The 13,498-nt window shown below is 43.9% G+C and overlaps 1 protein-coding gene across 1 annotated transcript in view; it reads right to left on the bottom strand.

Annotated features, from left to right (window-relative positions):
• The window catches only part of LOC111952229 (uncharacterized), a 29,633-nt gene extending 16,624 nt beyond the window's left edge, over window positions 1-13,009 (bottom strand). The window contains exons 1-3 of the mRNA XM_070435031.1: window positions 12,995-13,009; window positions 11,868-12,836; window positions 3,403-3,690 (exon numbers count right to left, since the gene is read on the bottom strand). Coding sequence (XP_070291132.1) covers window positions 3,403-3,690; window positions 11,868-12,836; window positions 12,995-13,009 — 1,272 coding nt within the window. The remainder of the gene's footprint in view (window positions 1-3,402; window positions 3,691-11,867; window positions 12,837-12,994) is intronic.
• Window positions 13,010-13,498: the final 489 nt, after the last annotated feature.

Below are 13,498 nucleotides of genomic sequence, written 5' to 3'. Positions count from 1 at the left end.
TGACCTGTTGCACCCGCTACAACCACAGTGACTATTATTTGACCCTGCTGGTCACATATAAACGTTTGAACATCTTGAAAAATGATCTGGCCTAAATGACCATGTACTCTTATAATCTCGACCCAGCCACCCCTCGGAGACTGGTTTCTCTCTCTAGGGTTCTTCCTAGGGAGTTTCTCCTAGCCACTGTGCTTCTAGATCTGCATCGTTTGCTCCTTGGGGTTTTAGGCTGGGTATCTGTCTAAGCAATTTGATGTAAAAAGTGCTTTCTAAAATATATTTGATTGATTTATTGATGAGCTTAACATTCAGGATATGTGTTGCCCTCTTATTGAACTGAACCAGGGGAAACGTTTACATTTTTACATACCTAGAGCGACTTACAGTTAGTTCGTGCATTCATTTTAAGATAGCTATGTGAGACAACCACACATCACAGTCATCGTAAGTAAATGTTTTCCTCAATAAAGAAGAAGTTATCAGCAAAGTCAGTGCTAGTAGGAAAAGTGCACGTTTAAAAAAAAAAACGAGTATCTAGACTTGGACCCGCGCCGCTTCTTCTGTGAGAAAATGTTGTACTCTACGGATGTTGCAGAGCATGAACCTGCAGGAGCGATTCACTGTTTTGATGTTTGCAGAGAACGACAGGGTGTTGTCCAGGGTCACGCCAAGGATCTTTGCACTTTGGGAGGGGGACACAGTGGAGTTGTCAACCGTGATGAAGAGGTCTTGGAGTGGGCAGGCTTTCCCCAGGAGGAAGAGCAGCTCCGTCTTGTCGAGGTTGAGCCTGAGGTAGTGGGCCGACATCCAAGCTGAGATATCTGCCAGGCACACAGAGATGCATGTCGCCACCTGGGTGTCTGAAGTGGGAATGAGAAAAGTAGTTGAGTATCATCTGCATAGCAATAATTGGAGAGACCATGTGAGGATATGATGGAGTCGAGTGACTTGGTGTATAGAGAAAAGAGGAGAGGTGCTTAGAACCGAGCCCTGGGGGACACCAGTAGTGAGAGCACGATGTGCAGACACAGATCCTCTCCATGCCAGCTGGTAGGAGCGACCTGTCAGGTAGGATGCAATCCAGAAGTGTGCAGAACCTGAGATGCCAAGCCCTGAGAGGGTGGAGAGGAGGATTTGATGGTTCATGGAGTTGAAGGCAACAGATAGATTTAGGAGGATGAGAAAAGAGGAGAGTCAGCTTTGGCAGAGCAGAGAGCCTCCGTGACACAGAGGAGAGCAGTCTCCGTTGAGTGACTCATCTTGAAGCCTGACTGGTTAAGGTTAAGAAGATTGTTCTGAGTGAGATAACGAGAGAGCTGGTCAGAGATAGCCCGCTCAGGTTTTTTGGAAAGAAAAGAAAGAAGAGATACTGGTCTGTAGTGATTTGATCAGAGGGGTCGAGTGTGGGTTTCTTGAGGAGGGGAGCGACTCTGACCATCATGACATCAGAGGAGATGCAGCCATTGGCGAGGGATGAGTTGATGAGGGAAGTGAGGAATGGGAGAAGGACTCCAGAGATGGAGTCTGGAGAAGGGGATGGGGTTGAGTGGGCAGGTTGTCAGGTGGCTGGACATCACTAGTTGCAGGATTTAACCTGGAGAGAGAGGGACGAAAGAGGTCAAGGAGTAGGGTAGTTCTGTGTGAGTGGGACCAGTGGACTCAGTAGGCTGAGTGAATGAGGAGCGGATTTGGTCAACCTTTTTTTCAAAGTGGTTGACAAAGTCGTTCACAGAGAGGGAGGAGGGATGGGGAGAAGGTGAAGGATTAAGGAGGGAGGAGAAGGTGGAAAATTGTTTCCCAGGGTTGGAGAAGAAGAGCATGTAGAGAGGAGGGAGTGGAAGGATGATAGGTCCTTTGGAAGTTTAGTTTTTCCTCCATTTTCGCTCAGCTGCCCACAGCCCTGTTCTGTGAACACTCAGTGCAGGAAGAAGGGTCGAGCCAGCCGGGAGGAAAGGGGAGAGTGGGAGTTAAATGAGGTGGAAAGGAGAGTAGTGTCGAAGAGGCAGTCAGGAGACAGGAGGGAGAAGGATTTAGCAGAAGGGAGGGATGATAGAAGAGGAGAGAGTACTGGGAAAAAGACAGTGAAGATTGTGACGGCGCATGACCATCTGGGTAGGGGCTGAGTGGGTAGGGTTGGAGGAGAGTGGGAAGGAGAAAAAATAAACAAAATATTAATCAGAGACCTGGAGGGGATTGGAGTGAGATTGGTAGGCTAGCAGCCTCTAGTAAAGATGAGGTCAAGCTTATTGCCTGCCTTGTGAGTGGGAGGGGACTGGGAAAGGGTGAGGTCAAAAGAGGCAAGGAGAGGAAAGAAAGAGTTTGAAAGAAACTAATTGAAGTCAGGCTTCGGGAAGTTGAAGTCGCCCAGTATGATGAGCGGTGAACCATCGTCGGGAAATGAGCTTATCAAGGTGTCAAGCTCATTGAGGAACTCTCCAAGGGCAGCTGGTGGACGATAGATGACAACAATGTTAAGCTTGAGTGGCAGTGACAGTGTGACCATGACAGCATGGAATTCAAATGAGGAGATGGGCAGGTGAGAGGGGGAAAATTGAAAATCTCAGTTTAGGAGAAATGAGTAGTAGTGTTCTCATGGGTAATCTATGTCTCAGCCTTGTTGACCACCGATTGGCAGTTCCAAACACTGCCGGAGACTAGGAATTGCACATGGGTTGTGCGGGTAGGATACACTAGATTAGAAGGGTTGCAGCCAAGGAGTGGGGATTTTCTGTAAAACCTACAGGCAGAGGAGTGAACAAGAAATCACACATACTTGACAAAACTATACAATAGAAAAATCTGATAATCTGAAATATCTTGTTTCGGCGACAGTCTTCATTTTGGGCGACAACGCGGTGAAAAACTAAGGGAGATTGAAGTACTTACACTAATTGCTGATTGCCTAGCAGAGGTGAAGAAAAATACCCCCTTCGACAGACATACCCACCAATTATCAGAAAGCTCTCACAAATTCCCTTGAAGCCAGTTGAAGTCAATGGTCCAACACTTCAAAGTCACAAGTACTGAGCATTCAGCAGCTCAAAATGCAATGATTAGGCTACTAGCTAGAAAGAGGCAGCATTTAACTAGAAAGGTCCTAGCCAGACTATACCAACAACAACACTTATTGAAAGACAAAAATAAACTTTGGCTACTCTTGCAGAGATGAGTTGTCTTCCCAGGCTATAGATGAGCACTGATCGGGTGACAGCCCTGTAATGAGCATACATGTATGGGAGAAGCTACTCACCCGCCCTGTAATGTGTGTGTTCGGGAGAAGGCACTCACCCTCCCTGTAATGTGTGTGTTCGGGAGAAGTCACTCACCCTCCCTGTAATGTGTGTGTTCGGGAGAAGTCACTCACCCTCCCTGTAATGTGTGTGTATGGGAGAAATCACTTACCCTGGCCAGGGACACAGTGTCACTCTTCAGGGACAGCAGATCACAGCAGGCCAGTAGGTCTCCCCCTTCGATGAGGCTGGGACTGAGGTCTGCACTGAGAGGGCTGGGGCTGAGGTCTAAATTGGTCACTGGAATCATGGCTGCGATTGCTAGTTTTTGTGGTCTCTCTGGTCCTGTTGGTATATCTGGCCTCTCTGCTGGTGTCTGTGGCCACAGGGGTCCAGCCTCCACTCTCTCAGTTACCTCTGGCGCTGTCTCTCCACCTTGATTCACCACTGGCCCCCGGCTCTGATAACACACAGGAGAAAATACATTAGTCAATGGGGAAACACACATGCACACACACACTTGGATGCAATATTCCAAACGTGTTGTTTTTAAGTACCGCCCTATCTATGGAGTAGTGGCAGTCAGTGCCATTTAAGATGACGGAGGATGATAAAAAAAATGTTTGAGCATAGACTGCGACGAATACAACCGGTGGAGACCTTACAGTGAAATACTTACTTGAAATACCTGTTGTATTTTGTGCATGTGACAAATAAAGGCCATGCTCAAAAAAAATGTAAAGAATCATCCTCCGTCATCTCATCTTAAACGGCACTGACAACCACTGCTCCAAAGATGGGACAGTACTTAGAAACTAAAAGTTTAGAATATTGCATCCAAGTGTGATTCTATGTTTTTCTATTACAGCTTATTGGATGACAGTCAGTCATATTCCATTCACCCAGCTCAATGTAACATTGATAGGTTTAGACTACTACATGATACTAACATTTTCCATATACCCATGATGAGGTTACTACAACCTAGAATGAAAGTTTACAACGTAGGGGCACATGTCGAGAGAATTTTGAGTAATCAAGGTGACAGACAGTGACACATTCAATACCGCCTTGCACACTCTTCCCTGCATCTAGCTGATATAGGGTGTAATCATTAGTCCAACAGTTGCAAATTTGAGTTTCTATTGTACAAATTCAGTTATGTTTATCCCTGTTTCGTTCTGTTTGCTTCCGTTTCAGAAATGTTTTTCATCACAATCGGTGGAATGAATACACTCTGATCATACGCAAACACAGTTCACTTTCATAGCAGCCACATAAAAACAGCATGATCACTTTGCTCGTTGTATATACAGTGCATTCAGAAAGTTTTCAAACCCCTTGACTTTTGCCACATTTTGTTACGTTACAGCCTTATTCTAAAATGTATTAAATTAATTGTTTTCCTCATCAAATCTACACACAACACCCCATAATGACAAAGTGAAAACAGGTTTTTAGAAATTTCTGCAAATGTATTAAAAAAACTAAAACAGAATTACCTTATATTCACCTAAGTATTCAGACCCGAAATTGAGACTCGAAATTGAGCTCAGGTGCATCCTGTTTCCATTGATCAACTTGATTGGAGTCCACCTGTGGTGAATTCAATTGATTGGACATGATTTGGAAAGGCACACACCTGTCTATATAAGGTCCTACAGTTGACAATGCATGTCAGAGCAAAAACCAAGCCATGAGGTTGAAGGAATTCTCCGTAGAGCTCTGAGATAGGATTGTGTCGAGGCACAGATCTGGGGAAGGGTACCAAAACATGTCTGCAGCATTGAAGGTCCCCAAGAACATAGCGGCCTCCATCATTCTTAAATGGAAGAAGTTTGGATTCTTCCTAAAGCTGACCAGGCCAAACTGAGCAATCGGGGGAGAAGGGCCTTGGTCAGGGAGTTGACCAAGAACACGATGGTCACCCTGACATAGCTCCAGAGCCTCTGTGGAGATGGGGAAACCTTCCAGAAGGACAACCATCTCTGCAGCACTCCACCAATCAGGCCTTTATGGTAGAGTGGCCATCGGATGCCACTCCTCAGTAAAAGGCACATGACAGCCCACTTGGAGTTTGCCAAAAGGCACCTAAAGGACTCCAAGATTAGATTCCAAGACTCCAACTGTTTGGCCTGAATGCCAAGTGTCAAGCCTGGAGGAAACCTGGCACCATCCCTACGGTGAAGCATGGTGGTGGCAGCATCATGCTGTGGGGATGTTTTCAGTGGCAGGGACTGGGAGACTAGTCAGGATTGAGGGAAAGATGAACGGAGCAAAGTACAGAGAGATCCTTGATGAACACCTGCTCCAGGGCGCTCAGGACCTCAGACTGGGGCGAAGGTTCACCTTCCAACAGGACAATGACCCTAAGCACACAGCCAAGACAATGCAGGAGTGGCTTCGGAACAAGCTTCTGAATGTCCTTGAGTGGCCCAGCCAGAGCCTGGTCTTGAACCCGATCGAACATCTCTAGAGAGACCTGGAAATAGCTGTGCAGCGACGCTCCCCATCCAACCTGATAGAGCTTGAGCCGATCTGCAGAGAAGAATGGGAGAAACTCCCCAAATACAGGTGTGCCAAGCTTGTAGCATCATACCCAAGAAGACTTGAGGCTGTAATCGCTGCCAAAGGTGCTTCAACAAAGTACTGAGTAAAAGGTCTGAATACTTATGTAAATATGATATATCCGGGGGGATTTTGTTGATAAATTAGCAAAAAAGTCTAAACCTGTTTTTGCTGTCATTATGGGGTATTGTGTGTAAATTGATGAGGGGAAAAAACGATTTATTCCATTTTAGAATAAGGTTGTAACGTAAAAAAAATGTGGATAAAGTTAAAGGGTACTGAATAGTTTCCGAATGCACTGTATGATTTCTTCTCGCAACTAGACACTCTTCTCCTCTCACCTTTTTCCTTCACTTTTGGAATACAGTGCACAACACATCAGCTGTCTGTGACCAGGTGAAAAAAACTTTCCAAGCCAAACCTTCATATCATGACTGCTAACCGCTACACAGAGCCTACATCGTTGTCATGTCATAGTCATCATAGCTACTAGAACTAACATGTTAGTAAACCCGCTACAGTCATGCAGTACAGTCAGAAAGCAGTTTAGCAGTTTCACCGGCAGGCCCGGTGGCAATAAATGAATCAAACCAAAAACTTACCTTGACTTGGAAGAGTTCCAGTGTTGGATAGCCATAGCCAGCTAACTAAAATAGCATCCCTCTCTGTTTGAGCCAGGTGTTTGAGTAGGCTAAACTAGTTAGCTGCATTTGCTAGCTAAGTAAGTGAATGTGAAAGTTTAACAAAAATATTACAAAATATAACAAAATCTCTCTCACTCTTGCTTCTCCTTAATTTGAGGAAATTAATTTGTTCAAAACTGTTAAACTATTGCCTTTCTCTGTCTTTGAGTCAACTACTCACCACATTTTATGCACTGTAGTCCTAGCTAGCTGTAGCTTATGCTTTCAGTACTAGATTAATTCTCTGATCCTTTGATTGGGTGAACAAGTCACAGTTCATGCAGCAAGAGCTCTGATAGGTTGGAGGACGTCTTCCGGAAGTTGTCATAATTACTGTGTAAGTCTATGGAAGGGGGTGAGAACCATGAGCCTTCTGGGTTTTGAAGCTATCTGTCCTCCGGCTACACCATGGTGCTACCCTACAGAGTGAGGCTACTGAGGCTTCTGTAGACCTCCATTGTGACGTGAATACATTTAGTATAGTTTTATCCTAAAAGGATAACATTTCTAATGTTTCACTCTTCTTATTTTCATTAAATTCACTGAGGAGGATGGTCCTCCCCTTCCTCCTATGAGGAGCCTCCACTGCTATGGAGAGCTATTGTTATTTTGTGAACTTCAAGGGCTGTTTTGCAGACATAATATGTAGGCCAATATCTTCTATTCTAATCCTGCTCAAATATCTTGAAGTCATTGTAATATTAACTTAAATTCCAGATGCTAGGCTATGCAAATCTGAATTAATAATCTCTTGCTCCACACAATTGTGTTTGTCCTGAATGAATGCAAAACTAATTCACCAAAAACAAACAATGCAGAGAGAGAAACCCACTGTCGGCACTCTACACGATACGATCTACCCCCATCAATTCCAATAAGAGACCTGTCTTTCAAATGTGCTTTCGTGTGCCACTGAATTATCATATGAGAGAGTGTTTACAACTCAACAAAATATCAGTCCGTCTGCTTGTGTGAAAGTCACTCATTCCTATGAAGCTACAAAGTGAAGCACCTGCCTGGCCTGTAGAAAACAATTAGGTCGCAGTAAAAGACAAAGGCAGCAGGCAGCAGTTTAACATCCCATAGTGCTATGATTGTCCTTTAACTGTTCCGACTGTCATCCCTCGAGAGCTAATTATCCAGACGAGTCTGTAGCATACACACACACATTGACACTTTACACAGATTCATTGTTCAATCACAGCGTAAAATGCACTAAAATTGGCATTATAGAGGATACTGCTCCAATCAGTTTGATTTCAGTTAATTACAGTATGTCTAAGTGCTCGAGTGTTACTGCGTTCCATAATTATGACACCATTTGAAAAGAGACACCATTTAAAAGATTGGCGTCTGTCTGCATTGTAATTCAGATCTAATAGTCAAATTAAAAGTCAGGAAAAACAAGTATTTGCCAGGCGGCTGGTAGGGAGCATACACCAAAGTCGAGTTTAAAAGCTTGGCCCTTCTGAGTTTCAACTAGGGATATATAGGGATATACTGTAGCTAGTACAATACAGTTATACAGTGATATAAAATCCACATTTGGTGAAAGAGCGAGAGAGTTATAGTACTCACCATTTGCTCATTTAGTTTTCATGGTAGGTAATGACCAGGCACACAAGCACAATGTTATCCTCCTACTGTTAAAGAGTAACGTGGGTGAACTTTTGTGAAGATATGGTGAAGATATGAGTTGTAGTCATGTACATCAATTCTTTTTAATTCACAACTGAGAGCATGTAAATGATCAAGTGGGTTTGAATTGGGAAGACAAACGCCAACAGAAAACAAGATGGGAGACATTTCTACATATATGACACGGGGGGAGGACTCTAATTGGTACAGTGACTGACAAACAATATACATCAATGTTTCTCTATTACACAAATAGCGCAACATAGACCATGAACAAGGACACGCAAATGAAGTGTGAAGGCAGTAAGAAACCATAGATGTGAAGGGCAGTATGGAGATGAAGAGGCAAAAGGAGGGGAAGGAGATGACATACACGATGTTGCCCAATCAAAGGCAATAGAAGGAGAGCAGTGATTTGCTATGCCTTGACAGCCAGCAGCACAAAAAGGGAAGAGAACTCCGACAACAAAATGTCAATTGCAGGGCTATTGCTAATCCCCTCTGTTGTTGAAATTTATGTTGACACTGTTTTGTATGGCTTCCACTTTTAGTTATATTGTGGGACCATAATTGAATTACATTTATTGTGATATCAGATGCTAGATGCTCTGGGTATAAAGATCAGGGGTACTGGGAGATCTCTTCAGATTAGGGTTTGGTGCCATAGCTGTTGCTAGCTCTCTGTTCATATGATTTCTCCTTCTATTTTATTTGTCCCCAGAAGTTGAGTAATTAAACGTTGAGTCATATCTGAAGTCATAGTGTCCAGGGATAATCATTCTTTACTCCGGCCGTACACTATTTATTTACTCAATTGCTCAGATGTGGTTGCTCTGTTTATCTCCTTCATGAGTCTTAAAAAGTTAAATGGAGACTTTTTCCCAATGGTTGCCGTAAAAACAAATCACACACTTCATCAAGCATATGTCTAACGTTATGGCATTCCAAACACAATTTTTCACTTTAACCAAACCTTAAATAAGGAAGTCGATGAGCTGAAAATGGAGATGATTATTTTTAAAGAGCCACCGAACACGCCGATTGGCAAGTGTGTATTTAATACGAGAATTCAGTCTTGGAAGTGTGTTTCCTGACCGATTCTGCGTTTGGTTAATGATGTTTGTCCCCCACGAGACACTGTAGATGTGGAAACCGATTTCACTTCCTCAAAATTCCCAGGAAGAATCTAAGATAACTTTGATGTTCATTTTGATGTTTTTGCTGAGGATGTTTTAGTTGCGCAGTTTTACATCTAACTAACGGTGTTTGGTGTAGTATTTCTGAAGCAAAAAAAATGTGCGACGTATTGTCTTATGTAAACAAAGTCGGAGCTGCTGGGCAGGTCTGTCTCACAGTCTATGCTACTGCATGCTAGTGGGCAAATGGACAACGTCAAATCAAAACCCAATCTTAATTTACCCACTGTGACGCACGGATGTTCCAAACTCTATTTTAGACAAAACTGACTTCATGACCAAAATTATCCTATTTACACTAAATGTTGACACTGCCACAGAGGCCATTTTCAAAAGGATTCGTTTTAGTTTCTTTTTGAAGGAAGTCGCTCTTTAACATTGAAAGCAGGAGGAGGCAGCTGTAAGACAAAATTACTTAATTCGGACAACAACAACAAAATTCACTAAAGACAGAATGGCTAAATAGCATGGGAAATGGTAGAATACCTACGGTAAAAAAGGACATCCGAAAGAAATGACAACTGTAGATACACAACATGACCAAAAGTATGTGGACACCTGCTCGTTGAACATCTCATTCCAAAATCATGGGCATTAATATGGAGTTGGGCCCTCCTTTGCTGCTATAACATCCTCCACTCTTCTGGGAAGGCTTTCCATTAGATGTTTGAACATTTCTGCGGGGACTTACTTCCATTCAGCCATTAGAGTATTAGTGAGGTCGGGCACTGATGTTGGGCGATTAGGCCTGGCTCACAGTCGGCGTTCCATTTCATCCCAAAGGATTCGATGAAGTTGAGGTCAGGGCTCTGGGCAGGCCAGTCATGTTCTTCCACACTGATCTCAACAAACCATTTATGTATGAACCTCGCTTTGTGCACAGGGCATTGTCATGCTGAAACAGGAAAGGGCCTTCCCAAACAGTTGCTACAAAGTTGGAAGCACAGAATCGTCTAGAATGGAATTGTATGTTGTAGCGTTAAGATTTCCCTTCACTAGAACTAATGGAGATTGTCTATGGAGAATGCATGGCTGTGTGCTTGATTTTATAGACCTGTCAGCAACGTCAGCTGAAATAGCCGAATCCACTCATTTGAAGGGGTGTCCACATACTTTTGTATAGCTAGTGTATTTCATGCTTAGATTATATTTCATGCTATATAGTTCATCATGCTAAAATGTAACAGGGTGGTCTGATCTAGTTCTAATGATTCCAGAAGCTCAAGGGGTTAATAGAGATAAGGATAGTTAAAGAAAGGGGATGCTGGAACAGACCCTCTCTCTCCAGATTGCCATCTTCCCCATTTCCTCCTGTGTGTGGGGGGGGGGGGGGGGGGGGGGGGGGGGGAGTGGTGTGTGTGTGCCAGGAGAGTGTGTATTCCCCAGTGAACACTGAGGCCTGTAAATTGTTTATCAGACACTAATGCAGGAGGCTAACCCTATTTGCATTCATATTAGTTCCCCCGTACCGCCATCTGAGGGAATTACTTATTCCAATTCTTCAGAGGAGTAAATAACTTTATGCATGATATCGGTATCTTCATAATTCAGATCGGTATAGTCAATTTGGTTTAAGTGCTCCTCGGCTCCGCCTGCCGTGTGTGAGGGAGAGGCTGTGAGGGAAACTTATTTGGAGGCGGTTTGGATCACTGAACATGAGAGCGGGAAATGGATTCTGTCGTAGGAGCGCTGGCTGTAAGAGAGTTCAATTCTCACATGTTTACCCCCTCGGAATCCTTCAGGCTCTGATTAAAGCATCTTACAGTCTACAGTCTAGAACTACAGTGTGTGCGGGCTTGGTTTAAACATTCTGCTCCACCGTGCTGAATAGATACTTAAGAAAAGTACCTGGACTCATTTGTAGGCCAACGTTAATATTGTTTTATTTTTGAAAGTGGAGTTATCACCGGAAGGGCAGGTGAGAGTAGTATAAAGACAATAGTGCAAACTAAATCAAGATGGAAAAACGGAGGGTCGGATAGAAAATGGACGACAGAGAGATGCCCTTACCTAAACACACACAACCTATTCACCGAGGAGGGCTTTGTGATTTAAGAAAGCATTTGCTTGAATAAGAAAATCAGCTGCAGTAGGGGGGAAACAATCGATATTATTAAGGAAGTTCAGACCATCTCTAATCAACATTGTGATGTGTGGAACCAGGACATGAATGCTTTATTACCACCCTAAACCTATAAAAAAACATGTACAATATGAACATAGAGAAACAGATTTGAGTGGAAGAAATAAAATATGGTTTGATGAAACAGGATAAAGAGAGGCGGGGTGAGAGAGAAAAAGCTGTCAGAAAAGATGGGCTTTGAACATGATCAGAGACATCGTTTAAAACAAAGAACAAAGAACAAATACGGAGAAGAAAGGCCTACCTGCGAGTTGTGAAAACAAAGGGGTTGAGGAAGAGAAGACATTTGGCAGTGTGAGCCGTGTGGCAGAGCTCTAGTCTAGAGTGGTGTGGAACAGTACAGTTGAAACCCATGAATATCAATGAGTGCATATTATTATTTTCCATCAGGTATTGTATCTGTACTCACCCCTTCTGTCTGGGTGATCACCACCGCTGGGATACAGCCGCCTTCTTCCCCTGCCACATCTTCCCCACAAGCCTCATCTGTGGTGTGGTCCTGGTTTGGTTTAAGTCGTCTATCTGGGTCCACTAGGGCCTGCTCCTGGTCTGATCCAAGCAGTTTCTGTTGGTCATGTTTTGGGGTTGGATTTGGATCTGTGCAGTGTGGTAGATCCATTACACCAGCTAGATCATGGTTTAAGTCCTGTGTTTGGTTCTGGTTCCCAGCTGATACCAGAATGGGGATGTCATGAGGGCTGCTGTGGTCTTGTGCGGGACCAAGATATACTGGATCCTGGTTCACACCACTCAGCCTGTTTTCACACTGGTCTGCGCTATGAGCTGTGCATTGCTCCAGGTCTAAATTACATTGATAGTCCTGGTTCCCTGGTGGATCCTCATCCTGGACTGAGACCTTTATGGAAGAATCCTGTTCTTCCGTTGTGCATTTATTGGAGCCTAGTGAACGATCCTGATCCTGGACTTGATGGAAGTAATTCCGACTCGCCTGGTCTTGTGCTGGTCCCTGGTTAAAAACATGCAGTGTTTCCTCATCCTGCACTAAACCCGGGTCAAGACCCGGCAGTGTTCCCTTGTCTTGTGCTGGACCCTGGTCAAGACCCGGCAGTGTTCCCTTGTCTTGTGCTAGACCCTGGTCAAGACCTGGCAGTGTTCCCTTGTCTTGTGCTGGACCCTGGTCAAGACCTGGCAGTGTTCCCTTGTCTTGTGCTGAACCCTGGTCAAGACCTGGCAGGTTCAGTCTATCCTGGTCTGGTGCTGAACTCTTGCCTAGACTACTCCGCCAGTCTTGGAACTGGCTCGGTGTCATGGGCTGTTGGTGATGTTCTGAATGCCTTGACTCCCCGTCCATGTCCTGCTGGGACTCCTGGAACGGAGGTAACACTGAATAACCCTCTGTCATAGGGCACAGAGTCACCTGCCAGTGGAGAACAACATGATTCAACAGTTAAAACATACACGTATACAAACGTGTGCAGCTGGGCGCACTGACACAAACACACACACACACATTTGAATTCTAGGCTAAAAGCCTTGTTCTTAAATACTGTGGTTAATGGGATATCTAGTCTATACCAACAGAGGCGTCATGCCCATAATGGGCATGTGCCCCCTCAGATGTGTCCTGTTTTAAAAAAATACAATAATAATAATAATAAGATTGTGGTTACAATTTTGTTGTTGTTTCTCTGTAATATTACTAGCCACCTGGTCATTTTATGAAATTGGCTTTAGCTAGCCCAGATGGGTTCCCAATCTCCCAACCTCATAGCTACATACCAAGAAGCAATTTCAGGCTTTAAATCAAGTTAGAATAGCTAGCTTGTCTAACTATCTTAGCTGGCAAGATTGGTAGACTTTAGAAAAGCAAACAATTACTCCATTCACTGAATAAGTCTCAAATTACTTTCAATCTTTTACCCAGATTTTAGCAGAGCATATTTGCATATAAGCATATTTAGTTTCTTAAAAAATATAACCACCAGTCAGGAGGACTTACAGAGATGTATCCTCCTGACTAGGCTACCTAGGGCTACCTACACCTGGGGCGGCAGGTAGCCTGGTGGTTGGAGCCTGGCA

The sequence above is a fragment of the Salvelinus sp. IW2-2015 genome, linkage group LG26 (assembly GCF_002910315.2).
Source record: "Salvelinus sp. IW2-2015 linkage group LG26, ASM291031v2, whole genome shotgun sequence".
In the NCBI taxonomy this organism is placed as follows: Eukaryota; Metazoa; Chordata; class Actinopteri; order Salmoniformes; family Salmonidae; genus Salvelinus; species Salvelinus sp. IW2-2015.
This window is presented reverse-complemented; position numbering and strand designations above follow the sequence as displayed.